The sequence below is a fragment of the Verruconis gallopava genome (genome assembly GCF_000836295.1).
Source record: "Verruconis gallopava strain CBS 43764 unplaced genomic scaffold supercont1.35, whole genome shotgun sequence".
In the NCBI taxonomy this organism is placed as follows: Eukaryota; Fungi; Ascomycota; class Dothideomycetes; order Venturiales; family Sympoventuriaceae; genus Verruconis; species Verruconis gallopava.
The window spans coordinates 29171-53746 of record NW_015622171.1 but is presented as its reverse complement, the minus strand read 5'-3'; the positions used below and the strand labels follow the sequence as shown (position 1 = coordinate 53746).

Below are 24576 nucleotides of genomic sequence, written 5' to 3'. Positions count from 1 at the left end.
AACAGCGCAGTCCATCCGCTCAAGGACCTCCCTCGCCTGGACAAGATGGCGATCCGCGAAGCCTCGCCTCACGGATGGCTCTCTGTCAGCAGCCTGGCGCTCGCAGAGGGCGAGAGCTCGGCTGGACAGACAGATGCGGCTCAAAGGGAAGGACGACGGCGCCGGCCTTCGCATCAAGAGCGCGGACATAGGCGTCACCTGCCTCGCGCACGCTGCACGTTGTGGAACTGGACTTGCCATTCGTTCAACCATGCTACGACTGGCTTTGCACTGTGCTAGGCAGGCGTTCGGGACTTGGTCATTGGAAAAGCCGATCCTGGATGCATCAAACGGTTGGCCGCCGTGCAGCGACCATGCTCCACATCCGGCACGGAGAGAGCGTAGCGTGGAGCCGAATGCGATAAGGCTTTGATTCAAAACAAGCTTACGGTGGATATCAAGATAGCGACAGCAGTCACTGAGGGACGAGCAGTCCTCCGCTTCTCTCCCCTCTTCCCCTTGTGAAGACCCTAACTACTCGCAATGTGTCTACGTGGATTTGCATTGAGCAGCAAGAGCCCTTTGTACATCGGCACGTGATCATCCCCTTACTTGGCTAAAACGTCCGTCATTTTATCCTGCCTCAAAGCATTCGCCGTATCGTCGCCTCGTTCATGTATTTCTCCAAGCCCGAGTCTAGGTTTGACCACCACTCAAAAAGCATGCTTTCGCAAATAAGCTTGAACCACGGCGTGAACTTTAGATCCTTGTCCTTGAACATCGCCTTCAGCTCTTCCTGGCTCACATACTTGGTGTCCCGCACCTCGTTCGGATTGATGTTCAACTCCACGCCCTTGGACGGCTTGATGAACAAAATGTAGTCAATCTCGTGCTCTCCCCACTTTCCGTCGCTCGGCGCTAGGTAGTGTATCCGCGTCAAGAAGTTGAATTCGTCGATTGGAACGCTCTCGGGCCTAATACCCAGCTCGTGCTCGAGCTTTCGCTGTGCCGCACGCTTGACGCCCAGGACGCTGGTCTCGAGAGTGTCGCCTGTTTCGCCCGGGATGCCCAACGGGTGCGAACAGCACGTGTTCGTCCACATGTCCGGAAAGGTGATTTTTTCGGTGGCACGTTGCTGGAGGAGCAACCTGTTGTCCTGGTCGAAGAGAAAAACCGAGAAAGCGCGGTGGAGGAGACCTTGGTTGATGTTCGTCATAAGGTGGCCTAAAACCCAAGCGTGAGCATTTTGGACGAGGGACGGCGGTGTACAGAGCGGGGTGGTGGCGTACATGTCTTCTTGCTTGCGCTGCCAATTGGCGAGTCGTTCTCGTCCAGAACGATACAAACTTCGTCCATGAGCCGAATCTGCTCTTCGTCGTAGCCCTGAAGCTCAGCGTCGTCTGCTTCCGACCTCCTCGTGCCTATGACTGCCGTGTTTACTTGCTCACCGAACAGGCGGAGCACATTATCCGCCGTGATCGGCTCGCGCGCTGTCACAGTTGTGGTGACGCTCATGTCGAGGCTGTATATCAACGAGACTGTCGCAAATGCCAATCTTGCTACTGTCGCAAAGGGTGGGAAGGAAGGAATGTGGAGCAGGTGGTCGAAACTCAACAATCTTGCAGAGCTAGCCTGCTTTGGGGCAGATGCCGATCTGGGGGTCCCTGCGTCGATCCAGGCACAGAATTGTACACGGAACTGTTCGTCCGGGTCACTGGACCCCTTTGCTTGCACATCTTCAAAGTCCTTCCGAACCCAGCTGTCAACTGCAAATGATTGACAAAAGCCTTATTTTTTCAAAGACACGGCGTATATTTTATATGAAGCCGTGAATCGCTGCAGATAGAACAAACAAGTAAAATAAGAAGCTAGGGAGTGAATAGGACGTTTTCTGTGTAGCCATTCTCAAGAATCGAAGGCTGAAACAGACCACGAGTAAATGAAATGGAAATCTAAGCAACAGTGGCAAATTCGATGCTAATCTTGCACTCAGCTCGACCGCCAACATCACATATGATAGGTGCTCATATATCTTCACCTTCTCCAGAGCTTCTCCTCATGAACATCATTTCTTAGACAACTCCTTCCAACACGGCCATGAGCGTTCGAGATGACAGAGAGTAACGCCCATTTTACACCATCATTCCGTAATTTGGCTTCTCCTGCGCTTTAAGTCGTGCATGCGAAGTTTCACCGCATCTTCCGCGCAACGCTGGAGCCGCAAGTTCACTTCGTAATTCGCTGGTATTTGGGCCGTTTTATGAAATGTGTCGACAAAGGACGTTATGGCAGCTGCAGTGGAACATTCCTCTCCTATGAAAATCTCGAAGCCTCCTAGCAATTGGTGGAAGAATTGCGTAATGATTGCCGATTTTGCGTGAGTCTTCACTCCAAACAGGCGCTGAACGGTTTGTTAGTCATATATGCGCAAACATTTGTGCACTGCATACCATGATTTTCACCAAAACTGCCGCAACCTCTGCATCCAGTTGAACCTTGAGATCACGAAGCCGACGAAGTGATGTATGCAAACATCTAGAGTCTTGGAAGCATGCAAGCCATTTCCTGCCCAGTGGAATAGCCGCTAAGCTTTCGATGTCGGCGAGCGAGACCCGACGAAGTATCGCCGATGCTGTTACTCGTCCCCACTATAAGGATCTTAGTTCTAAACTCGGATTTAAGGCACTGAACCTACAATGAGATACTCGTATCTTCCTTGGAACTTCGTTCTTAGAAGTCTCGTGCCGGGCTGGGAGGCGCTGCAAATGTCCGAGGGCCTGAATCTGCCTCTGGCACGCAAACTATAAATCGTCAACTACACGCATTCTGATGAGAGTAGGCTCACCACGCTTTGACAAAAGAATGTGCCCAAAATATGTGTGTTTCATGGTTGGCGGCCTTGTTTCTCAGTGATTAGCTTCTCGACTACAGAATCGCGAAACGGTGGATTGTTCGCACCTGTCCATCAATTGCGTACATAAATGATTTTTCGTCGCCGTTATTCTGATAGCATTTTATTAATGCCCAAGCCTGGTGGGTTAGCGCTGCCAAATCCATAGGTGGAGAGCTTTCTTACAAAACTTGGTGTTGAACTCAAATAAGGACTGTGGATGTTCAAATGTCTGCCAAGGTGAGCTTCCGCCGCATCCAGATGGAATTCGACATCATAATACAGAGGCGTAGGCCTCTCTGGGAAGATTGCATGCCTTCCAGAACATAAAAACTCCGCTTCGCTTATCCCCGGAGTGGATGTACAGGTCGTCCTAAACAGAATGCAAGGCAGGTCATGATCGGGGTCAAACAACGCAAGAGTGTTATCTGAAAAGCGTTAGTCTGCTGCTGCGAGAAACACATCTAAGGCTATTACCTGTTGGGAGGGAACCATTTGGCAAAATACCATCAGACCGTCCGACGGAGAGAGATAGGGATGTTGCCGATGATGGCGAGGCTATCCTTCTTTGCTTTAGAGTGGCAATTAAATTTGCTGCTGAGCTCGAGGATCTCGATCGTGAAAAAGTCGAGTGATCTTCTGAAGTAAGACTTTCCGGTGTATCTCTTTCTGCCCTGTAGATGTCTTCTTCGACCTTCTCAAAGGCGGTCGGAAATTTTCGTCGATTTCGATTTGCTGCTTCGACTTCGAACGGGCTATCCGTTTCTCTTGGCTGTAACTCAATATTACATTCTCGTGCGACAACCTTAATCCTTGCCAAGCGGTACGCAAACGACACGCTAAGATCATCTCTTGAATGCCGCCATACAGAGCCGTAAGCTCTGAGCGCTTCATCATTCTCATGTCCGCCTCGAAGGCCGGCGTACTGGCTTGCAGCCATGCCGCCATTAAAGGTGGCAACACCGGGAAACATCGCATTAAGCAGCCTACTGATATCTTTGAAGCCATTGAATGAATACATTCGATATAAGAGAACAAGAGCTTGCCTCTCTTGATACGACCAACGCCGTCTAAATTGTCTGATTTGCGGACAAGAACGAAGAGATAAAATGGAATCACCATCACTTGTTTTCGAACGAGTAAGCCGCTCGAACTCTTCTACAGAGCTTGATGGCTGTGTGCTCGCTTGTGAATCATTGACAATAAGGACATGCTTCAGCACACGTCTGTGCTAGAACCATATGTGAGTCTTATCTTGGTTCAGGATTATAGAGACAACAAACCAATGAGCTTTCATATAATGCCATCTCAGGGATTTTAAGCTTCAAGCGGTTTAACTGCCTGAAAAAGAACCTATGCTCGTCTGAGCAGCTTCGATGCAAACAATGCAATGTCAAAAAAAGAATCGACGATAGAATGGTAGTCTCATGAAAGGAGAATGAAAGGCTCGACCTGTACCGACAAATGTGACGCAGTAACGCGTGACCAGAACTCTAGCGTGAAAAATGCTCGCGTCCGTGGTAGGTACGCGTTGGAGGCCAAGATTGAGCTCGTTGATCATGCTACACCTGCGCGAAATGTACTATCCAGTTCTATTCTCGATTTCATGGACTTAAGACTGTGTCTGTAAATACACGACAGGCATTTGAATCATGACAGGTGCTAAAATGGAGAATAGAGTTACGAAATATGATACCAGAAACGTGAAGACGTGGAATGCTCGCTGTTGTACTCACCGCTTAGAGTTTTTGGTCGTAGGGAAAAAGGCAGAGCTAAGTTCACTACACCGATCATTCTCATCATTTCCAGACATGCTGTGGACTGGATCTAACGGCAACTCATTCTACAGCTGTGGCATATGATTTGGCCATGATTACGTTGGACGCTGGGTATACGCATAAGACTAATTGCGTTTGCGGACAATATCGAATTGACGGACGTATAAGTATCTCGGTGCCCTAAAATGACAAATTTGGATACATGGAACCCGTATGCTGGCTTGAAGCCAGATCCTTTTTTTTTCGGATTTGTTCCAAGCGTTGGACGTTTATTATTTCACATCTCATTATATTCAGCCTCGACTATGGCAGGGCAAGGTCTTCAGACTACACCGAAATGGGACTAGCGCCATCGCAGCATCCGCTCGTCTTGCTTCAAAAAAAGTGCTATTGATCGCATGCGTGGGACTACCAGAATCAACACTTCTTACTACACCGATTGGACTCCCATACACGCTTCGAAGAAAAGTGCTCTGAATTTTTAACTTCAGGCGACACATCTCTTGCAGCGAAAATGAGGCTCACGGCGGAGCTAATCCAAAATTCCCTCTCGTACATCAACCCTTTGGGCGAACGTGAGTTGGACCTTCGAGGTACGTCGAAAGGAACAGATGCTACACTCTAAGCCGAGAGAGCTGTATTTACAAGTATTCTTCCGAGAACAGGCCACAAGATACCTGCTATTGAGAACATGGGTGTTGCATCCCGAGTAAGTCTCTGGTTTCCTCGACCGCTGGGGTGCTTGCGTAAGCAGCATGGACTCATGCAGTACAAAATAGGACCAAGATTGCATAGACTTCACCGACAATGATATAAGCGTGCTCGGCAACTTCCCCCTGAGCCCTCGCCTTCAGACTCTCCTTCTCACACGAAACCGCATCTCGAGCATACAACCGACGCTGTATCGGTCAATACCAAATCTGAAGTCGCTCGTCCTCACCCAGAACCGCATCGTCGAGCTTGCAGACCTTGAACCACTTTCTAGACTGGAAAAGCTCACATACCTCATTCTCAACGACAACCCAGTCAAGACGAAGGAAAATTATCGATTGTGGGTCATTTGGCGATGTCCCAAGGTGAGATTCCTAGACTACCAGAAAGTGAGAGACGCGGAAAGACAGAAGGCAAATGAGCTCTTTGGTTCGATGGAAGAACCAACTGCACTCGCCGCAAAGGTAAGTTGTGCTTGTCGATACGAAAGCAGGATCCGCTAAGCAATCGAGGGTAGATCCTCAGCATCAAGTCCAAAGCGACGTTTGACGTTGCGCCCACCGCCAATGGTTCAAGCAGTAGCCGCGAGATTCGTGTTAAGCTCACACCGAAGGAGCGGAAAAGAGTTGAAGAAATGATCAAAAATGCAAAGAGCATTCGTGAGATGGAGGAGTTGGAGAGAATGCTCAGCGAAGGGAAGATACCAGGAGGCGTGCTTGACGATGAGATGGAGACTTGAACGACGAGAAATGGAGAGATATCACGATACCCGAGAAGAAATCATTCCGGGTCTTATTCTTTCGGGTTGAAGGATAAGATCTATGAATGATTGTACGAAAACACTGGCAGACATAGTCTCGGCCGGTGGTAAAACCGTGTCCCTGAAAAAGGTAATGATACGATGCTCTATTTGAAAAGAGTACTCTTTAATGTACTTCAGTGGCTACAAAAAATCGACGAGGGCTTCGTCAAGCGACTTACCTTCCCGCATCGGATTAGCACCTGGCTTCGGCTCGAGCCCGATGTGATTGTTCCACACCACCCTCATCCCGGCTGCTGCTGCGCCGACCACATCGCCGCTGCTACCAGCAACGAAGAGCACGTCGTCAGATGTCAAGCCAAGAGCCTTTATACCGGCCTGGTACGCCTCCTCGCGAGGCTTGTAGAAGCTGGATTGTCGTTAGCAAACTGCATCTACACCAATGTTCACTTTGCAACAAAGCGTACCCAGCTTCCTCAGCCGTCACCACAGCATCAAAATCCACACCCACTTTGCCCGCCGCACGTCTTCCCAACTCAGCCGAGCAGTTCGTGACTATACCCAACTTGTATCCCTTCTCTCTAAGACGCCCCAAAACTTTCCGTACTTCAGGCCACGGCTCGAGTTCACCCCATTTCTTGTTTAGTTGCCGCGCCGCGTCGTCGCCAAGGCCGACATCACGCGCGGCTTGCGCTGTAAGCTCCTCGTATGGCTTGTAAGCACCACAGCCGAATGTGATTTCTAGATAGCGCTTGCGCCAAACGTGACCTTGCGAAGCCGAAAACCCTGCCGCAGTGGTAGCTTGATCCCATACTGACCAGCTGTCGAGGAGGGCCGTGAGCAGGTCGAAGATGATTGCTTTCGGACGCCAAGTTTCCGTCATTCTTTCCCTCCCTCGTTCAAATGATCATGCATATGCTATTTTGAGGGTGACAATTTAATTGCCCGAGTAATGCTTTCATACAAGCCAATTTGTATCCAGATGCGGATCTAGGTCACATGACCTATGACTCCATTTCTACCGGCGGATGTCGGAGGCTTGAATAACAGTCAGGACATGATTGGCGAGTTTTTGTGGTCTTTGGAGCAACATTTGTCCGCTCTGCATGGAGTAGACGTAGGATTTTGCGTCGTCAACATAAAGTCTAGGGTTCGAGGTAACGCAGCCTATACGAATGATGTCAGACATGGCGTCGAAATGGCCCTAATGTAACAGTAGCGGTCAATTGACGTGGCATCAATTCAAACAGTTAGGTACGCATACTTGAGTTAGATGTAAAAGTATAGTGATCGCAGTATGGTTAGTAGAACATCTCTGATAGAACGATGCTTAGAGCTATTGGAGGCTCCACGAACAGGCCAGAAATTAGAGCAACGATATCCTTCGAATTCCTCCCGACATTTTCCGTCATTGAAAATGTCGTACTGCCTCTACTTTCTTTTCTACTGCACTCTCGAGTTGAGCGCTCTTAACATAAGTTGTATATGATTAGATCATGTTCGGAAGCCTGCGTGATTTATGGCAGAATGTAATGCGTGTTTGCGGGCCTTAGTCGTCAGTGTTATACATCATTGTCCCACGCGGATCAAGAATACTGTGTTGCCTTTCCAAAACTCCATCACCGCCGTTCTCAAGGTCGATATTGTATACACCAAATTGACCCTCACTTGTGACTACGAAGAGCTGGGGATGATTCGGGCTCATTGCAACGATTGATCTCAATATCCCACTCGAGCCATGCGTACGCGGTATCTTGACGTGAGCAAAGTCGCGCTGTGCCTCAAGGCCTTGAGTGACGGACTGCGGCAAGTATCCCCCAACTCGGGCGGCCATACCGGCACCAACCGACTGACTTGCTTGTCGAAGTTTGCTAGCAATAGCTCCTGACCAGCCGCTCGATCTTCGCTCCAACGATGGAGGAGCGTCTTCGCTTGCGAAACTTGGATCAGCTACATCTTCGCTGCTAACGCTTTCGCTTCTTTCTCTCGAACTTGACGAAAGGGTTCGCCTGTGGGTGGATATCGGAGACGTTGGAGGCGACATGCTATCACTTTTGACTGGCTTGACCAGCTTGAATATATGCACTGTCTCTGACGCTGACGACACGCACAGCAATGTCGAAGTCGCGTTGAATGACATGTGATAAATCCTTGCAGGCATGGTGCCTCTCCTGAACTCAAACAAAGGTTGGTTCCCACTCCCTCCCGGAACTTCGAAGACACGGATAATGGTACCCTTTTCGGATGCTGTCGCTAGTAAAGTTCCACTTGCATTCAAAGCTAGGTACCCGATGGCAGACTTGTGAGCTTGTATTGTGTTAAGCGCTTGACCAGTCTGCGCGTCATATATACGGACATCTCCAACATTCTGGGATGCAGCATGGTGCCATTCTTGACTGCCAGGCGGGACATGTGACGGTGTCGACACGGATGCAGGCAGGGGCGTTTGCTGCAAAGGGCATGGATACGCGAGAATGCTCTTGTCCTTGTCCGGCGAGAGTGCGCAAAGTGCTGCCCATTTTAGCACCGAGATAGAAACGGTCCATGATCGAAACTTACCCAAGGGATTCGGAGGTGTGTCAATGGTGTAGAGGGCCTTAATGTTCCCGATATCGTAGATGTGAATGTTTTGTTCCAAAATAACAGCAAGGCGGTTTCTATTCATGCGCAAGCCCAGTATCTTGGACGGAAAAGTGAGTTCAACGATGGTGGTGCCACGCTTGATGTTGACCAAACGCAATAGTCTTGGTGCTGGGACCATGGCCACAAGGGTGGAGAGATAGAGCATTTCCATCAGCGAGATATCGCCATCTTGGCTTGTATACGACGTCGTAAAAGGCTCTGTATGATATATTCGTATCCCTTTGCTTGTCGCAACTCCGATCCCAGTGAAATCCTGGTTGAACGTGAGAGAGTTGATACTCATCTTTGCTGGTCGCCCGTTGTTCTAGCCCCAGCTTTGTGTCTTTTGCTTTTGTGACAGGCGATGGTGTATTGTCACCGAACCAAAGGCAGTCTCATAGCGATCCCAGATCTGCTTAGGAATCCAGCAACAACCATGTACTTATGATAAACATCTGTTGGCGATTGACGAGTGCAAGTTGCTGGCTATCACAAGCTCCAGTGTGGAGTCAGGTGGACCGAACCAGCCACAAGGCTTGGCATACAGGGCCTCTTGTGAACGCGCGCAAAACTTCCTCATGAACAATGGCACATAAAATATACACGTTCGAACACAACGGTCTCAGGGTCGGAGATCAAAAGGACCATTGGAACTGGAAAAAAATTGAATCGGGAACTCTCGAATCGCCTGCATCTTGATCAGTCGAAATAGTAACCAAAAGCCGATGATGATCAGCCTCTGTTGAAATTCATGATAAAAGCTCCAAAGAGCAAACATTCCAAAAAGCCGCCCTGTGGCCGGGAAGATGACAAAATCTGAAGCGAGCTTAAAAGGCGCTCCCAAAGCAAAAGCGAAACAAGATGAAGCCATCATCGGCACAAATGACTACAGCATTGTCTCGAAGAGAAGCGTTGAAAAGCTGTACTACAAAGACGAGCCAGAGTTTTATCGTGCATTTGTGCATAAATTCAAGCGAAGAACCCCTTTAATAAATCGAGGATATTGGCTACGGATGCGAGCGATTGAGACTGTTGTGAAGGATTTCCTTGACGAGAAGACGGATAAGAGCAAGGCTATTGTGAATCTTGGATGTGGATATGAACCCTTAGCTTTCCGCATGTTATGGAAGTATCCTTCACAGTGCCACAATGTGAGATTTGTGGACATAGACTTCCCAGAACTCATCGCAAAGAAGATCCAAATTATCGAGCAAGAACCCGTTCTGAACCAGCGATTGGGTCACCAGCCTACAGAGGACATGTCGTTCCCGGCAATCATGTTTTCGAGCCCGCAGTATTACGCAGTGGGGTGTGATCTTGGGGACCAAAAGAAGTTGCAAAACGTCTTTTTAAATGGACTCAAGCTTGGCCACGATGCTGTCTTGTTCATCGGTGAAGTCTCGATTGTATATATGCCGCATCAAGAGTCTACGAAAGTGATTGAGATCTGTGGCAATATAGCGGATGGTGAGTCGAAAATTAATCTGGAGATCTAGCTGACTTCCAAACCTTTAGCTCGATTTTGTTTGCTTGAAAACCATATTCCTGCTGGAGCTGATCACCCTTTCGCTCGAACAATGATCGATCATTTCGACAAGCGCACTCCACTACGAGGTCTTTCAGTCTATTGCAACATTAAAGCACAGAGGGAACGATTTCTTAATGCCGGTTGGCACGAGGTGCAAGCAACAGATCTCTGGAGCTTATGGCAGAATGATGACTTCGTTAATGAAACAGAGAGATTATCACTACAGAAGTTCGAGCCTTTTGACGAATACGAAGGATTTGCTCTTTTCGCCGGACATCACTTATTGTTGCTAGCTACGACTGCGGATGCTTCCTTCGCCGCTTCATGTTGGGTACAAAAAATAACGAATATGACAATCTCCAAATGCGAATCCTCTGTAAATCCAATGCTGATCAATGTTAAGATGACAGAACTTCCGCAAAATCATGGCCGAGCGAATGGCATCGTTATATCACCGAATGCTAGTACGTTGATTCATTGTGGTGGATCTACAAGCAACCCGCGACAAGGTCCTTATGACATATATGTATGCTCTGGCTCTAGCTCAATTTCTCTCGTTCGGCCTCCGATAGATCAAAGCTACTCCACATGTTCGTCTATGAGTAATGGTGCATTCTTGCTCACTGGGGGTCGCACATCGCCAATTCGTCCGAGTGAAAAGTGCTATCTGTACCAAGATGGAATGTGGATATCTGTTCCCGCTCTTGAGCCTGCGAGATACAGACATTGTGCTGCGGCCGTAACTATTGCGGATCAACCTGGAGTGCTTGTGGTGGGAGGTCGAACCGTATCTGGAATGGTGTTGGATACCTGGTCACTCTTTTTGGACAATAAATGGCATACTCTTCATGTTTCTGGTTGCCGACCACCAGGACTGTTTGGTGCTACATTAGCAACAATTGGCTCTGACGACGGTGTGCTCGTTGGAGGGTTGAATGAGAATGGGAAGTTTGCAACTGGCCAAGCCCTTGGTTTCTGGTATTGGAAGCTGCAGGCGACGATCGCGGGTCTCTTTGAAGCCAGTGTCTCCTTTTTAGAAGCGAAGAACGAGGGAGACAGGCTTTTAACAAACTTGCAACGTTTCGGGGCGACCTCAACACAAACGAGTGCGGGCACGTTGATAATCGGTGGGATTGGCCCTCTTGGACCACTACAACGTAATGAAGAACTTATCTTGTTGAAGCCTGACTGGTCTGTTCAATCATACCAGTTGAATATCAGCCCTACCCATCCATTGCCGATGTTTATTGGCCACAGTGTGGCCAAAATAACCGATGATGAATTTATTATCGTTGGAGGCGGTGTTGTTTGCTACTCTTACGGCGTTTACTGGAATAAAGAGCTCCTAAAAATATCGTTCAATTCGGGCGATTCAGAAGATCATCAATGGACACTTATCAGCGGATCATCAAAGGATGACCTCAGAATTACGGCTCCCTCGAACCCGCCAAGCGGCTGCCAATCAGATATAAATAAGCAGCGAAGGCACTCACAGTCAAGCGAAAGTACCATTCCAGGCATTAGAGGTGCTCAGATTGACCGCCTAGCCGACAAATCGACAATAAATAAGTTTCTTCACAGGCAAAGATCACTCCCAATTGTTCTCGAGAATTTGGATCTTGGCTTGTGCACTGAATTATGGACCGCAGAATACCTCAAAGAAAAGGTTGGACCGGAGAAGCCAACTATCATTCATCATTCCAACAGCCCCCATTTATCATTCCGAGAAAAAAACTTTCGCTACGTTACTGTGCCCTTCGCTGAATTCATGGACGAAGCAAAAGCCGGGTCCCACGTTTACATGCGCGCTTTGTCCGTTTCTAATCCTTCGAGACTTCCAGCGAGGCTGTCTGTCGACTACCCAGAATTAGCAAAAGACTTCACACTTCCAGGTGAGCTTGGGTTCGTAGAGGAATATCAGCATAGCTCCGTTCTTCGGATTTCAGGCAACGTCAACATGTGGCTGCACTATGACGTGATGTCGAATGTACTGTGTCAAATCAGGGGGTCAAAACGCATTTTGCTTTTCCCACCAAAGGATATCTCTCTACTTGAGTTTCCGCCAGGAGAAACTACATCTAATTTGGATGTATTTGCAGTCGATGGAACCAGATTTGCGAACTGCTCACCGATGGAAGCCACTTTATCTGCTGGCGAAGTGCTTTTCATACCCGCTTGCTGGCCGCATGCTACAACACCATCCATGCAATGCGAGGACGGTAATTTCAGTGTTGCAGTGAACATCTTTTTCAAAAGTCTTGATGGCAACTTGTACGCTGCTGGGCGAGATGTATACGGAAACAGGGATCTGGCAATGTACGAGAATGGCAGGAGAGACATCAACAAGATCATCAAACTCTTCGGAAGTGAACACTCTACTGATTCTGAAACTGATAAACTTTTGGAGTTCTCCGAGCATTTGAGAAACAATCAGCGAGCTTCTGGACAGCAAGTGGGGGTCAGGGAGATCAATAGAATTCTTCACAGCGCAAGCAGCTTCCCGAAGGAAATTGCAAACTTTTATTTGTCGAGGCTAGCAGATGAACTTCAGATGCTGTGCGCGGGTAAATAAGTATTCAAAATCAGTTTAGTGCTATAGACATCAATCTTTAGGGCTGCATAACTTCTAGAATTACATATCGCCGAACCCTTCCAATAGCCAATTAAGTAAAAGAAAATGTGGGGGAAAAAATCACACGCAATCTTCCCACGCAGCAAAAGCATCGATTAAATTACTTTTAAGTTTGGTCAAGTCAACTGGAGAGTCTTTGGTTGATCTTGTGCGAAGTTTTCGGAAGCAACTTAAACACCAAAGGTGCGGTCAATCATAGCATGCATTTTTCTCTTCAGTTGTCGAAAAGCGTGTCTACAAAGCTGTTATTATGGAGCAGAATCAAATTTGGTTTAGGAAATTTTCTCGCTGGCATCAAGAATAGGCCAGTGTATTACTATGAGTTGGTCATCTTCGAACTGCTACGGCGAATCAGTTTGGCACTTGACCCGGACGATGGTGGAGCGCTGGGGGTTCCTGAGACTGACGTTCCGCTTGGCCCAGATGTAGAAGTTAACGTCAAAGAGCTTGATGTAGCATTGTTCGATTGTGACGGGGTGGTCGTGCCAGCTGCAGCTGTCGTGGACGATGGTGACGTGCCAGCCGAAGGCTGACTTGGACGCGGTTCCAGGAGCTGCGTGGTAGAAGTCCTTCTGAGAGGGACCTTGAAAACTGATCGTTGTTACCTCAGATCTAGCAAAAATGGGGTTGAGAATAGCGTACCGATCAACTCATAAATGAAGGTCACGACGGTTTGCACACAGAATCCCATCGCAATGATCTGACCGTATCCCATCTCGTTGTCTTCGTAAGTTTTGGCAAACCAGTATCGCGCTTTGGATCGGATCTGCGAAATGAACGCTAGACACATCCACATATACCCCATCAGGCTGACGGAGATTAGGAACCACAGAACTCTTGACGTCTGAGACATTGTAAATCTTTCCCAGGACTGCCTGAGCTGGGAAGCGCCCTTCGATGTGTTGGACGAACGCGGCGATCGCAGGACATGTGCGAAAAAAGCGAGTGCACTTATGATGAGGATCGACATTGCCAACACCATTTGCACGCGGAACGAGGTCTTCAAGTGGCTCAACGCGAAATTCGGCCTGCCGATGCACAGGCTGTCTGCGAGCGGTGTTGCCTCCATGTAGTTTATCCCACTGTAGACCAAAAAGAACCGTATCAAAGTCGGCAACGTCTGCAGTCCGATCTGGAGGAGCATACCTTCGTGACTGTAGCGATACAGTATCGAGGCGCTAAACGTTGCACTGGCCGCGAGGTCAGCCACCAGCATGCTCGTGCTCTTCTCGTACACGCTCTTCCCTAGGCTGTGGTACAGGCATCCTGCGACGGAAATCATGATGTTTGCGTACAGTAGGGTGTCCAAGAAAGATAGGGAGGCGGAGATGGTGGCAGTCCACACTCGTGATGACTTTACATCCGGATCATCCAATGGCTTGGTGCTCGCCCAGGTTAAGTACATGCATATAAAGTTGACCACCGTTGTGAGCGCTGCGATGACAATATAGGAAATAAACGCCTGAGGAAGTTAGCATGCGTTTCAAAACCATGTCAGACGGGAGCAGCCAGAGAAAGTTCGACGGTTTGCTCTTTTTTCTTCGGCCCTCAAGTTCGAAAATGAAACGGCTCTTCTCACCCCAATGCCCGTGATATCCGGATTGCCAACAAACCCAGCTTGCTGGCAGTACAGCGGTAAACACTCAGACAGGCTGGCCTCCAGCATTTGGTCTATGGTCTCTTTCCCATTCTCCAATGCAATGTTTGTGAATCCGTCGTACCAGTGGTGGTGCAAGCCGACGATTCCCCATCCAACGCGTTGCACGCCTTCTTCATCAACGTACGTCCAGAACAGTCTCAGATCGCTCATGTTAGACGTCTTCTTGCTTTGCTCCATGCGAACAGATTCGGGAAGCGCAGAGTTGACGGCGTACCATTTGTTTGTCGGGTAGCGGTCGCATTGACGCATATGTTTTGGGCTACAATATTGGGCACTCGTGAAGAAGGCAACAGTTTGGGAACATTCCTGAGTGAAATTGAGTTGGGAAGAAGAAATATTGTGGACCGATGCGAAGTCTGCAAGGGCTACGGAGCCAGAGAGGCCGAGCTTATCCCACGATGTGGTCATTTTGAGTCTCAGAGGAGCTCTCTATGGTGGCAATTTCGGAGCACTATTTGCTGCCTTTCCCAAGTTCGCTCGTTGATATGATGTACTATGCCACGAACTGCTTGTGAGGAGCTGAGACAGTGGTATCAAATGTGGGGCGAGCCAAGGAAATATTGACGAAGCGGAATATGCCGTTGCATTTCTAGTCGCGATCTAATGAAGGCCAGAATTATGACTGAGTCTATAAGCCGCTCAATTTCAACTCTCGGTTAACAATAGCAAACTCCTAACGCATGCAAAAGTCCATAATCCTTAAATATACATAGCCTCACCTCTCATGGAACGTAGAGCCTTGAATATGCCATTGTCCCAGTCCGACAGCAGATGCAGCTCCCAAAGTTTCTCGCCGCCATATTAACCCTGCAGTCGTCGCAAAGACACAAACAACCACAAGGCCAAAGAAGGATTGTGCGTGGATTGTCTTGACAGACAACGCATTGCGGTCCCGAAGCGCCCATGCCCGCTGCACCCGAAGCCCAGTCCTCCTCGTTGGAGTCTCTCTTTCGCATATTTTGGCTTCGACGCTCGAGAATGAATTTTTCAAGTGCCGCTTCTTCCTCCTCTGGGGAGAGAAGTCCGCCGTTGGGCGATATAGCAACATGTTGGCCGTATCGAGAGGATGCCAAGAGAGCAGCGCGCTCTTTCATCATCTCGCGGTTGTATTGCGAACGTGTCATGATACCGCGATGCCTGAGCCGCCGCGCCAAAATGCGGGCTTCTTCCTGCTCATCCTTGTTCCTGGGATCAAGAAGTCGAGCCAGCTGTTCGCTGTCAAATGCGCCATCATACTCTATGGGCGTTGCCTCACGACTTGATGGATATGGATTACGTTGGGTGGGTGTTCGGCGGCCACTATCGTCGATGTCTGACCATTCGTCCCCATCTGTAGATGCGCATTCCGTAGACATAGAGATCATGCTTGTTGCGTCATCATCCATTTGACTTGGCGTGTATTCGCCGCTTGTGTCTATTTCGCCCCAATATCCACCTTGACGCCACCACGTGTACATGCTGTCATCAACGTCAGCGTCTGGCACGCTGTGTTTCTTGAACTCGGCTTCAATATCAATATTGGGGTTTCCACCAACTTGCACAATCTCATCGTCTGGAAAAACTAATAGATCAATACGGCGTCCCTGCCTGTTACGCATTGGGTCTTCCGCATTATGACGATGCTTTGGGGTCCCCATGAGTCTGCGGAGGATTCTGGGACGCCAGGTAATTCCAAGAAGCTCAAGTGACATGATTATCAGCTTCGCATTGAAACCGGCAACAAGCCAGAAGGTGCCAATAATAAGCCTTAGAGCCATGTTGTAGCGCGAACCCCGCTCAACAGGCAAGCTGGCGTTACCCTTCACAACGGCAAGCACTTCTTCACGATCCTGTCCTCGGATCTTGCGCTCGACGCTGTAGCCGGAGGGCTGAGGGTTGCCCATTGCTGCCTCGACACGATCATTGATGGCTGCGCGTAACTCGGTTGGAATCGCTTGACGTGTCCGTTTAAATAACAAGCCCTGCTGTAGCTCTTTTATCCTCTTCCTCTCGAGCCATGTCAGCTGGCTGACGTGCACCTTCGCGCCCTCGTTAAGGTAGACGGCTTCACTTGCAGCGGTCAAAAGCGTAAATCCTGTGTTCAGAAGCGCTGTGTAAAAATCATCTGTCATCCTGAACCCGAAAGACGAAACATTTGAGAAGTGAACGTTGGCCTGTAGGTTACTATAGGCTATGGATAGCGCCTCTCTAAACGATGCTGGACGGCCGGCCGCAGGAGGAAGTGAGAGTGCAGTTGTAATCAGGGCAGCCCCATAAATCAAAGCACATGTGACCATACCCGTAACAACGATAAAGTGTGGCACGAAGCCCATCAACAGAATCATTGGGATACGGCCGCTCCAAAACGCCTCCTGTTCAGGCATCCGAAGCCACATTAGGACAATGCTGCGCGATAGTGCAGCGAAGTACGCGATACCCCAAAAGCCAGTGTTCAATAGACGGTACTGGTGGCGCTTGCCGAAAATGCCCAAAAGCATGCTTGTCAGACTGCTAAGGCCCCAAATGGCTGCGATGAGAAGCATATCGGGCGAAGTATTCGTAGCACGCACCAGAAGCTTTCGATCAAAGTTGTTCACGTCGTGGTCTTCGGAGGCAGCCAGTGCAGCCTCGAATATTCGAACAACCATGGCTTCGGCCTCGTTGAAAGCAAATGAGAGCTCGAGGAGATTGTAGTCCGACAAGGGCGGTCTTCCTTGCAAAGCACTCGACAGCGTATCTGTGAATGCTCCTAGGCACAAGGATAGAAACAGCGGCCAAAGCAAGCTAAGAGATCCGACAGGTTTGACCCCATCTGCATTAGACATGCCCACGTTGACGCAAGCATCGAAATCCGTCTCCCAAGCCGTCAGCGACGAGCTCAGAGCATAGATAAACCCGCCCTCACCACCGTAGTCCAAGTCAAAGACCTTGCTCGCATTGCCGTATCTGTATATGGCATAGTCCGGAGAGGTTTGGCAGCGCATGCCTTCCAGCAGCCACAACACCTGTATACATACAGCCGCAATGGGAGCCAGGAACAGACCGAATCGAACAGGCCACCAGAGATGCAAAGGAACACGTGAGGAAGCGTAGAACTGGGTGCGGTTGACAACGAAGCTCTGCACGCAACATTAGCACTGGTCGGACCGTCGCTGCGGTCGGAGACTATACCATCAGAACCGTCATGAAGGCCCACTTTGACATGACATACGGCAGGATGCCACCGAGATTTCGCCAGGCGTGCCACAGAGCGTTGACGAATCTGCTAACACCCGTCTCGTTGAGTCCTTGTGAGAATGCTCCTCCGAGACCTGTACCCGTCGCCACGGCGGCTACACGAGGTCCGGGACTCGCCTTCGCTACATTGGTGGCAGATAGAGCAGCCTCGGCAATTGTGTTCTTCGCAAGCGCTTCCTTGGTCAAACTTGCAGACACATTGCTTGCGTTGCCCGTATTCTCGGCGATGAAAGCGCCGGATCCCTTGATGCGGCCGAAGATGTCGTCCAGTCCGTAGTAATAGGCGAACTGCTTCGCCCGCTCCGCAGCGCGGTGGGGGAGCAGGATCAGGTCGTCGAGCGAAGGCGCAATGCCTAGCGTGAGATTCCTCATGATGCCGGATATGAAGATGATGTATGCTGAGGGGTTACGGAGCAGCGACGAAATGCTGCTTCTCCATGGGGGGTTCCCAAAGGGAGAAAAGAATGGCAGGGAGGCAGTGCGGCTGGTTCCTCGCGCAAACGTCCCCCGAGCAGGTTGTTGGATCGAACTGGCTTTTACGTTGCGGAGGCCACAGGCTCAGCAGCGAGGTCCTGCAAGTTCCATGTGAGGATGTGCCGATATCAGGGCTGACGGCGTCGCTCAGGCCGAGCGGGCTGTTAGCGCGTCTGCCTGCCGCCCCCGCCGTGCACTCACAACTCCGCAACATCGAACGAAGCAACGCTCTGACACACTCCAGCCGTTGTTCTGCGTGTCCTCGCCCGCCTTCTTGCTCGGTGCAATAACAACGAGAACAAGTCGTCCGCCTGCCTCCGCACCTTCCTCTGCCTTCTCCTCCGTTGCGCCACGGCAACCAGGATGAGTGGCAAACCCGAGTTCTACGAACTATATCGACGCAGCAGGTAACTACATACCCTTTGCCATCCCAACACCAGCAACTCCTTCTCAACCAGAATTTCGAAGACGCGGTGCTTTGCGCATCCTGTCTGTGCATCTCGCTTGGCGAAGATGGTCATCCACAACTACACTAAGGCGGAGGTTGACGCTGCTTCAAATTCACCATGGGCTAAGAATACCAGCATCGGCACTGCGCTTACGGATGCGCTCGACACTTTCATTACTGATGGCCGCATGGAGCCGCAGGTCGCGCTCAAGGTGCTGGCCACCTTCGATCGCGTTGTCGCGGAGGTGCTTGCCGAAAAGGTAAAAGCCAGACTCAGTTTCAAGGTGCGCAAATTCATCTTCGTTCGCATTATTTGACTTGGCAGAACGGCGCGGGGTGCTGATTGTGAGCGCTTCAGGGCCACTTGGACACATATCGCTTCTGCGACGAAGTGTGGACGTTTATTATCAAAGACATCACCTTCAAGCTGGAAAACTCGACAAACCTGCACTCGGATAAGATCAAGATCGTCGCCATGAACGCGAAGAAGCCTGGAGAGACCTAAGTAGCGGATCGAACTGTCCTGGCTGTCGTCACGATGTGATCGAGACGCGACACACTCCAAGGGCATAGGGCACACATATCTGTGAAAAGAGGGTCTCTCCCTGTGGCCTTCCACGGATTGAGAGTGCCGGACTCGACGTTCTCTTGGTTCGACCGAGATTTTATCGACTTTCCCAATCAGCTCGCGCGTTGAGAGACTGATGAATAAAGTTGATAACCGAACCAAGCTGAGGTGGACATCCCAGTTGATCTACGCTTCATCATCGGGTGACACCTGGAGGATGCGCAAGACTACGTTTGCCGGCCCCATTCGCCACAAACAATAAAGACATTATGGATAATACTATTGCATGTCATTTCACAGGGACTCAATGAGGCCAAGTACTCTCATCTCATGCTGCCTCGTTTCTCTGCACAAATAGGTCTTAGTATGTATTAGAATCAGCATGAAAGATTGCGTATCTAGTTCGCTGCCGAACCGCATGCCTGTCCCCTTTTTATTTGCATTTTCGCAATCGGTAAACTTCATTTTATGCATGTGTCGTGCAAATCAATGCACGCAACTGACACTCCATCCACCGTCGTACTATTATGGACCCCAATCAAGCTGAATACTTTCTTTCCGACAGTTTGAAAAACCAAGGAAGTGCTATAAATGATATGAAAGATGGACGACGTCAATAACATCTCAGTTCACATCATGTTTTGCATCGTATTTCGAACTGTTCATTCTTCCAGGTAGGGCATGACGTTATCGAACTCTTAAACGTAATATTTCATACAATTTATGAAGTAGCTGGGAATTTGGAGCTTCGAGATGCAAGAGCATATGTGCTCATTGCCAGTCGTATATTCACAATAACTGCTAGCGGAAAATCATTTGGTAGACAATACCAAGGGCGAGAACTCAATTGCACTCGCAAACTTCCGTGCGCTTCACGTACCTGACGCTCTCTTTGAAAAAGAGGATCTACTGGTCCTCGAGACCTGGTCGTAGGTACATCAACTAGCGAGGTATCGAGTTGGCATCTTCCAACACACAGACCCGGCTATAGGTTATTCTTTCTTTAAGCACGCATATATCCACAGGATTGCTTATCCGTGAAGTTGATATTCGGTATCCTCAACATCTGACTCCGAAACTGAAGCGAGGTCAACCTGAGATGGATGCTCGACATGTCCAGACCACTGAAAAAAGGTAGTACCGCATCCGGGTTTGTCTGACACTCAAATGGCCTTTGAGGCTTGCTGCCAGAGTGTTCGCACATACCCACCTGCTGCCTCGCCTATCTGGTCGCCTCCGATCCCAATTGGGCAACACACTAGCCTCGTCCGGACACGAACATCCACTGACAATGTGACCTTATATTAAGGCAATGGTCTGTTCGTCGTCAATAAGATGCAGGTCAGCTGCAGCATCTCCCGGGACGATTGATTCTTTGGAGCGCTTTTAGCGTATAAAGCTGGAATGAAATATTTCTTGACGGTTCAGTCTGGATTCCGAACTTTTCGCATCTCTCACGACGCCGCCAAGTTCCTGCAACATAGTTTGCGTCGTTCGTTTTCTCACGAGAAGACAAGTAGCCATAAAGCTTACGAGATGCTGACTGCATTCTTCAGATGTCAGGTATCAGAACCAGTTCAAGGAAGAATGGAAACAAGATAGCGACTAGAACTAGCTGTACAAACTCCCAAGGAGCTCTAGGCTCTCGACCATTGGCGAAAAGCCGTGGGCATAACGACAACGTATAGCTGAGACGTTGGTGTCGAATTTCATGGATGTTATTGACCAATAGCATGAGCTTGTGCGTTCTCGCCATGAATTTTCTCTTTTAAATGCTTGCCCTTGGCAGATTAGAATGCTTGATAGTTACGATAGTTGTTGCTACACTTGAGGCGACTGACTTCATGCACACAATATGCTCCGTATTACTTGTCGCATTGCCATTAGAAACAAAGAATGACTTCAAAAATTTCGTCGTCGGGCCCGTTACCACAGCCTTTTGTTCCTGATCCCATGAGAAGATGATATAAATTGGAACGTTTTCCATCACGGGATGCTGATTCCTTGTCTGGCTCGCAAACTGATTCTGCGGTTCCAGAAGCAGCGCCGCCCAACGTTTGTGCTAGCAAGCCAGAATCTCGCCAACAGCAAAAAGATGACGCTTTCGTCGACCTTTTTGTCTTAATTTTACCTTCACATCAACCGATATAATCAGTGCAAATAAAATAAAGTCTTAATTGTTCTAGAGTACATTTTTGCTCACTAAAGCTTCGTATCAGCAACCAAAGCGCCTTGGATGCCTTGTCGCCTGGTTCCGGGTGCATTCACCTTCCCGCCAGCATCATCAATGGCTGGATCGATCTGGTCAGCGTCTAGCTTCGCGTAACGAATCTAACATCGCTTGATTGCTTTCTTACCTCGCACGATGGGAGGTCTCACATATGGAGTCGGAGGCGCGTCGACAGTGCTGACCGTGGTCGGTCTATGTATGCACATACACACCAGGAACCGTAGCAGGCAGAAGCTAACGATGTGTAGATATGCTGTTTAATGGCGAGGGGGAGCAGTTCAATGTATCTAACCGCCTCCCAATGGCTTGAAATTGCCCTTGCGCTGACTTGATTGCCAGGTCGGAGCTTTTCTAGAAAGCATTTCACCATACACATGGGCGAGTTTGGGAATAGCCCTGTGCATTGGTCTTTCTGTTGTCGGCGCAGCATGGTACATTCTGCGATTCCTTGAGGATGTGTTAGGAGTAATGAAACTAATGCGTACAGGGGAATATTCATCACCGGCTCCTCGATCATCGGCGGTGGTGTCAAAGCACCGAGAATACGAACCAAGAACCTTATCTCCATTATCTTCTGTGAGGTCGTTGCTATCTACGGCGTCATCATGTCTATCGTCTTCTCTGCGAAACTCGAAGCGGTTCCACAAGACAACATTCATTCTGCTGGCAACTATTACGCGGGCTATGCCTTGTTTTGGTCCGGCATCACCGTGGGCATGTGCAACTTGATATGTGGTGTCAGCGTTGGCATCAATGGAAGCAGTGCTGCGCTGGCAGATGCGGCTGATCCTAGCTTGTATGTTTCCAAGACGGGCTCTTTTAATCGAGAGCGGTTCTAATGAGTTGTAGGTTCGTCAAGATTTTGGTCATCGAGATCTTCAGCTCTGTCTTGGGTTTGTTTGGCCTCATCATCGGCTTGCTCGTATCTGGCAAGGCTCCGGACTTCAAGTAACCGTGCATATTTTGCATTGTAAATCGAACAAGAAGAAAGAGAAGTCCCTCCAAGGCCGGGGTAGCAACGCATTGGAATTGCGTCCTTGCAATGTCAATCCGATTGCGGTATGGCTTTTACTGCTGACGCTTAGTGGATTCAAGCAGAGGCATATTTTGCGAAGGAAAATGCAAGCTTCCATATTGCAAGAGGCTTTGTGTAAATAAGGGAGTGATTTCAGCACAGGGTTTGTGCCGGAGAAGTCATCTGTCGTCTTTCGCAGCCCGCGGACAGACCACCTCGCTCCTAGCTGTATGTATTCTTATTATCTCTCGATATAGATGGAAGTACAAACTAGCATGGCTAATGAATTCGCCTTGAAATTGAATTGCTACTCTTGTAGTGCAAAACGTGAGGGTGAAGTTTTCTCCCTGTCTTAGCCGCAATTCAGACCAAAAGGTTGAGTCACGACTGGGATGATGCGGAAATGCTAAGCCGCTGTGATTTTCGCGTGGATCCCAGATGTTCCAGCCTGGCCTGTTACGTCAAATCGCAAAGACTGCCTTTGGAGTGCGAGTAAAGCGGTGTTTGGTCGCAGAGAATGAATCAAAGCACGTCGGCGCTCAGATGTTGATAGCTCCTTCGATACTCACGGTCACGATCAGCAACAAAAATTAGGATCATAATCCAGAATCGACGAGCACGATTCATCTCAAAAGATGCCCCGTTGCCATGCTCGTCGGATAAACAACTTGCCCATCTTGGGGCCATCGGCGTCCAGAGAACGTCTCCATCAACAGCGAGGCAAAGCGTCTCGGCATCGACCACTGTTCCACTTGATTCTACTCTCTCGTCGCAGGTTCTCAAAAAGACAAATTTGGCTTGCGGTAGGTGAACTAGCCAGGACGAGCTGTCAAGTGAGATAGGCAACTGAACGAAAACTTGGCCGCCAGGCGCGAAGTCGTGAAAACATCGGAACCCAAGAGCAGTCGGGAATGGAAGATCTGAATACACGAAGGTACACTCAGAAGAAGCAACGGCACGTTGTGCTGGGGCTACAACCGATCCGCATCACACGCGTTCAAATTCTTTATAAGCTGAGATAGATGCGAACACTCATAAAGAGATACACATTATGGCCGGAAACAAGTGAACCCTGGGTGAGCCGTAAAGTACGCATTCGTTGTAATGCATCCTAACATGCCCACAAATCATTTACCGGATATCTTTCTAGCTCTAACTTACGCGACTTCAGGATATTTTTTAGCATATTTTGATACTCGATTTTCTCAAGTATCGAAACATTTTAATTTTAATTGAACTCAGTCAGCGTTTCTACAGCTTGATCATCTTCAAAAAGTCGACTCCAAGTTCGTTTCCTCTAACCCACCTTCTCCATCTTGTCATCGGCACGCAAAAAACAAAGTAAAGCACGTCACTTCCGTCGCTTTTCTCACCAGCTTAGTACTCATCGTAGTCTACAAGAAATGTTGATCTTTGCCAATCATCCAAGTTCCCGAAGTAGATTTTACATGCATCTTCGCGCCGAGGATATGGGTATCCTGGTAACATTCCGCATTTACAATAGTTATTGAGCATCTTTTCCCTAATAAGCGGAATGCAGCTCGGATTATTTAAGTTGAGACAGTCCAGGATGTTCTTAACGCTCAGAAGTGGCGATGTCCAAGAATTATGTTCCGATGTCCGTCGATGGGTCAGGAGCTCAGCCTGACATGCTGCCCAAATATCGCCTAATACTATGTCCCTGCCAAATCTAGTGGTATGAAAATTGCCTGCAAAATCTTCACATTCTGCAAAGACAAATTCAAATAGTTGCTCTGATTTACTCTCGTCCTCTCCATCACTTTCGTCAAGTAAGAGTCTTGTAAAATCTTCATGATCTTCTTTAAATCCTTCAGGTGGCATAAAGTATTTAACCCAGTCGTATTGGCCTTGAATGCGTTGCAGAACCGTTGCAAAAGCAATCCATCCCGTTTCTTTTGGCGAGGGGTCTTGATTGCTAATAGCTTGGGTAAACCAGTTTGCCAGCTCAGCCGGTGAGAGTCTTCTGTGTGTACAGCCTTCCGGTTCAGAAGTATCCTCTAAGTAGCATCCAGCTATTTCAGCTCTTGCGAAGTCTTCTGGCCCG

At 49.0% G+C, this 24576-nt stretch overlaps 9 protein-coding genes across 11 annotated transcripts; 4 read left to right on the top strand and 5 right to left on the bottom strand.

Moving 5' to 3' along the window:
• Positions 1 to 384: 384 nt before the first annotated feature.
• PV09_07968 (isopentenyl-diphosphate delta-isomerase) lies at positions 385 to 1566 on the bottom strand. The gene is made up of 2 exons (XM_016361805.1): positions 1269 to 1566; positions 385 to 1203 (listed from the first exon to the last, which is right to left on the bottom strand). Exons 1-2 carry the CDS (start codon positions 1492 to 1494, stop codon positions 623 to 625), a joined length of 807 nt encoding a protein of 268 aa, XP_016210309.1. The 5' UTR covers positions 1495 to 1566; the 3' UTR covers positions 385 to 622.
• Positions 1567 to 5057: 3491 nt separating this feature from the next.
• PV09_07967 lies at positions 5058 to 6609 on the top strand. Of its 2 annotated transcripts, XM_016361804.1 has the most exons (5): positions 5058 to 5240; positions 5313 to 5356; positions 5427 to 5822; positions 5876 to 6248; positions 6299 to 6609. In XM_016361804.1, the coding sequence occupies exons 1-4, from the start codon at positions 5162 to 5164 to the stop codon at positions 6095 to 6097; spliced, it is 741 nt and encodes a 246-aa protein (XP_016210308.1). In that variant the 5' UTR covers positions 5058 to 5161; the 3' UTR covers positions 6098 to 6248; positions 6299 to 6609. The 2 variants fall into 2 exon arrangements, with proteins under 2 accessions (XP_016210308.1, XP_016210307.1); XM_016361803.1 differs by having other exon boundaries at positions 5876 to 6609.
• Positions 6302 to 7001, bottom strand: PV09_07966 (haloacid dehalogenase, type II; the record flags this gene model as incomplete). Its single annotated transcript, XM_016361802.1, has 2 exons — positions 6302 to 6527; positions 6586 to 7001. The coding sequence occupies 2 exons, from the start codon at positions 6999 to 7001 to the stop codon at positions 6302 to 6304; spliced, it is 642 nt and encodes a 213-aa protein (XP_016210306.1).
• A 666-nt stretch (positions 7002 to 7667) lies between these two features.
• Positions 7668 to 9044, bottom strand: PV09_07965 (uncharacterized protein; the record flags this gene model as incomplete). Its single annotated transcript, XM_016361801.1, has 2 exons — positions 7668 to 8629; positions 8678 to 9044. The coding sequence occupies 2 exons, from the start codon at positions 9042 to 9044 to the stop codon at positions 7668 to 7670; spliced, it is 1329 nt and encodes a 442-aa protein (XP_016210305.1).
• Positions 9045 to 9342: 298 nt separating this feature from the next.
• On the top strand, positions 9343 to 12922 carry PV09_07964 (uncharacterized protein). The gene is made up of 2 exons (XM_016361800.1): positions 9343 to 10207; positions 10256 to 12922. Exons 1-2 carry the CDS (start codon positions 9547 to 9549, stop codon positions 12838 to 12840), a joined length of 3246 nt encoding a protein of 1081 aa, XP_016210304.1. The 5' UTR covers positions 9343 to 9546; the 3' UTR covers positions 12841 to 12922.
• On the bottom strand, positions 12838 to 15139 carry PV09_07963 (uncharacterized protein). The gene is made up of 3 exons (XM_016361799.1): positions 14480 to 15139; positions 13543 to 14362; positions 12838 to 13491 (listed from the first exon to the last, which is right to left on the bottom strand). The coding sequence occupies exons 1-3, from the start codon at positions 14966 to 14968 to the stop codon at positions 13217 to 13219; spliced, it is 1584 nt and encodes a 527-aa protein (XP_016210303.1). The 5' UTR covers positions 14969 to 15139; the 3' UTR covers positions 12838 to 13216.
• On the bottom strand, positions 15119 to 18370 carry PV09_07962 (uncharacterized protein). Its single transcript, XM_016361798.1, has 2 exons — positions 17711 to 18370; positions 15119 to 17658 (listed from the first exon to the last, which is right to left on the bottom strand). Exons 1-2 carry the CDS (start codon positions 18146 to 18148, stop codon positions 15283 to 15285), a joined length of 2814 nt encoding a protein of 937 aa, XP_016210302.1. The 5' UTR covers positions 18149 to 18370; the 3' UTR covers positions 15119 to 15282.
• Positions 18371 to 18445: 75 nt separating this feature from the next.
• On the top strand, positions 18446 to 19685 carry PV09_07961. Of its 2 annotated transcripts, XM_016361797.1 has the most exons (3): positions 18446 to 18657; positions 18835 to 18982; positions 19057 to 19685. In XM_016361797.1, exons 1-3 carry the CDS (start codon positions 18614 to 18616, stop codon positions 19201 to 19203), a joined length of 339 nt encoding a protein of 112 aa, XP_016210301.1. In that variant the 5' UTR covers positions 18446 to 18613; the 3' UTR covers positions 19204 to 19685. The 2 variants fall into 2 exon arrangements, with proteins under 2 accessions (XP_016210301.1, XP_016210300.1); XM_016361796.1 differs by having other exon boundaries at positions 18446 to 18982.
• Positions 19686 to 21514: 1829 nt separating this feature from the next.
• On the top strand, positions 21515 to 22815 carry PV09_07960 (V-type ATPase, C subunit). Its single transcript, XM_016361795.1, has 5 exons — positions 21515 to 21692; positions 21745 to 21779; positions 21836 to 21927; positions 21984 to 22292; positions 22346 to 22815. The coding sequence occupies exons 1-5, from the start codon at positions 21632 to 21634 to the stop codon at positions 22446 to 22448; spliced, it is 600 nt and encodes a 199-aa protein (XP_016210299.1). The 5' UTR covers positions 21515 to 21631; the 3' UTR covers positions 22449 to 22815.
• The last annotated feature ends 1761 nt before the right edge of the window (positions 22816 to 24576 follow it).

What these genes read in the sequence shown, in the direction of transcription:
- PV09_07962 (XM_016361798.1), bottom strand. Translation starts at nt 18,148, where the DNA reads ATGAGGAATCTCACGCTAGGCATTGCGCCTTCGCTCGACGACCTGATC. An exon ending in CCTTCATGACGGTTCTGATG is followed by an intron (nt 17,659 to 17,710) that starts GTATAGTCTCCG and finishes TGTTGCGTGCAG; the next exon opens with AGCTTCGTTGTCAACCGCAC.
- PV09_07964 (XM_016361800.1), top strand. Translation starts at nt 9,547, where the DNA reads ATGACAAAATCTGAAGCGAGCTTAAAAGGCGCTCCCAAAGCAAAAGCG. An exon ending in CTGTGGCAATATAGCGGATG is followed by an intron (nt 10,208 to 10,255) that starts GTGAGTCGAAAA and finishes CCAAACCTTTAG; the next exon opens with CTCGATTTTGTTTGCTTGAA.
- PV09_07961 (XM_016361796.1), top strand. Translation starts at nt 18,764, where the DNA reads ATGGTCATCCACAACTACACTAAGGCGGAGGTTGACGCTGCTTCAAAT. An exon ending in AAGCCAGACTCAGTTTCAAG is followed by an intron (nt 18,983 to 19,056) that starts GTGCGCAAATTC and finishes TGAGCGCTTCAG; the next exon opens with GGCCACTTGGACACATATCG.
- PV09_07967 (XM_016361804.1), top strand. Translation starts at nt 5,162, where the DNA reads ATGAGGCTCACGGCGGAGCTAATCCAAAATTCCCTCTCGTACATCAAC. An exon ending in ACGTGAGTTGGACCTTCGAG is followed by an intron (nt 5,241 to 5,312) that starts GTACGTCGAAAG and finishes TTCCGAGAACAG; the next exon opens with GCCACAAGATACCTGCTATT. An exon ending in ACATGGGTGTTGCATCCCGA is followed by an intron (nt 5,357 to 5,426) that starts GTAAGTCTCTGG and finishes AGTACAAAATAG; the next exon opens with GACCAAGATTGCATAGACTT.
- PV09_07963 (XM_016361799.1), bottom strand. Translation starts at nt 14,968, where the DNA reads ATGACCACATCGTGGGATAAGCTCGGCCTCTCTGGCTCCGTAGCCCTT. An exon ending in CGGATATCACGGGCATTGGG is followed by an intron (nt 14,363 to 14,479) that starts GTGAGAAGAGCC and finishes TAACTTCCTCAG; the next exon opens with GCGTTTATTTCCTATATTGT. An exon ending in CTTCATTTATGAGTTGATCG is followed by an intron (nt 13,492 to 13,542) that starts GTACGCTATTCT and finishes AACAACGATCAG; the next exon opens with TTTTCAAGGTCCCTCTCAGA.
- PV09_07960 (XM_016361795.1), top strand. Translation starts at nt 21,632, where the DNA reads ATGGGAGGTCTCACATATGGAGTCGGAGGCGCGTCGACAGTGCTGACC. An exon ending in GCGAGGGGGAGCAGTTCAAT is followed by an intron (nt 21,780 to 21,835) that starts GTATCTAACCGC and finishes CTTGATTGCCAG; the next exon opens with GTCGGAGCTTTTCTAGAAAG. An exon ending in TCTGTTGTCGGCGCAGCATG is followed by an intron (nt 21,928 to 21,983) that starts GTACATTCTGCG and finishes TAATGCGTACAG; the next exon opens with GGGAATATTCATCACCGGCT.
- PV09_07968 (XM_016361805.1), bottom strand. Translation starts at nt 1,494, where the DNA reads ATGAGCGTCACCACAACTGTGACAGCGCGCGAGCCGATCACGGCGGAT. An exon ending in CAGCGCAAGCAAGAAGACAT is followed by an intron (nt 1,204 to 1,268) that starts GTACGCCACCAC and finishes CTTGGGTTTTAG; the next exon opens with GCCACCTTATGACGAACATC.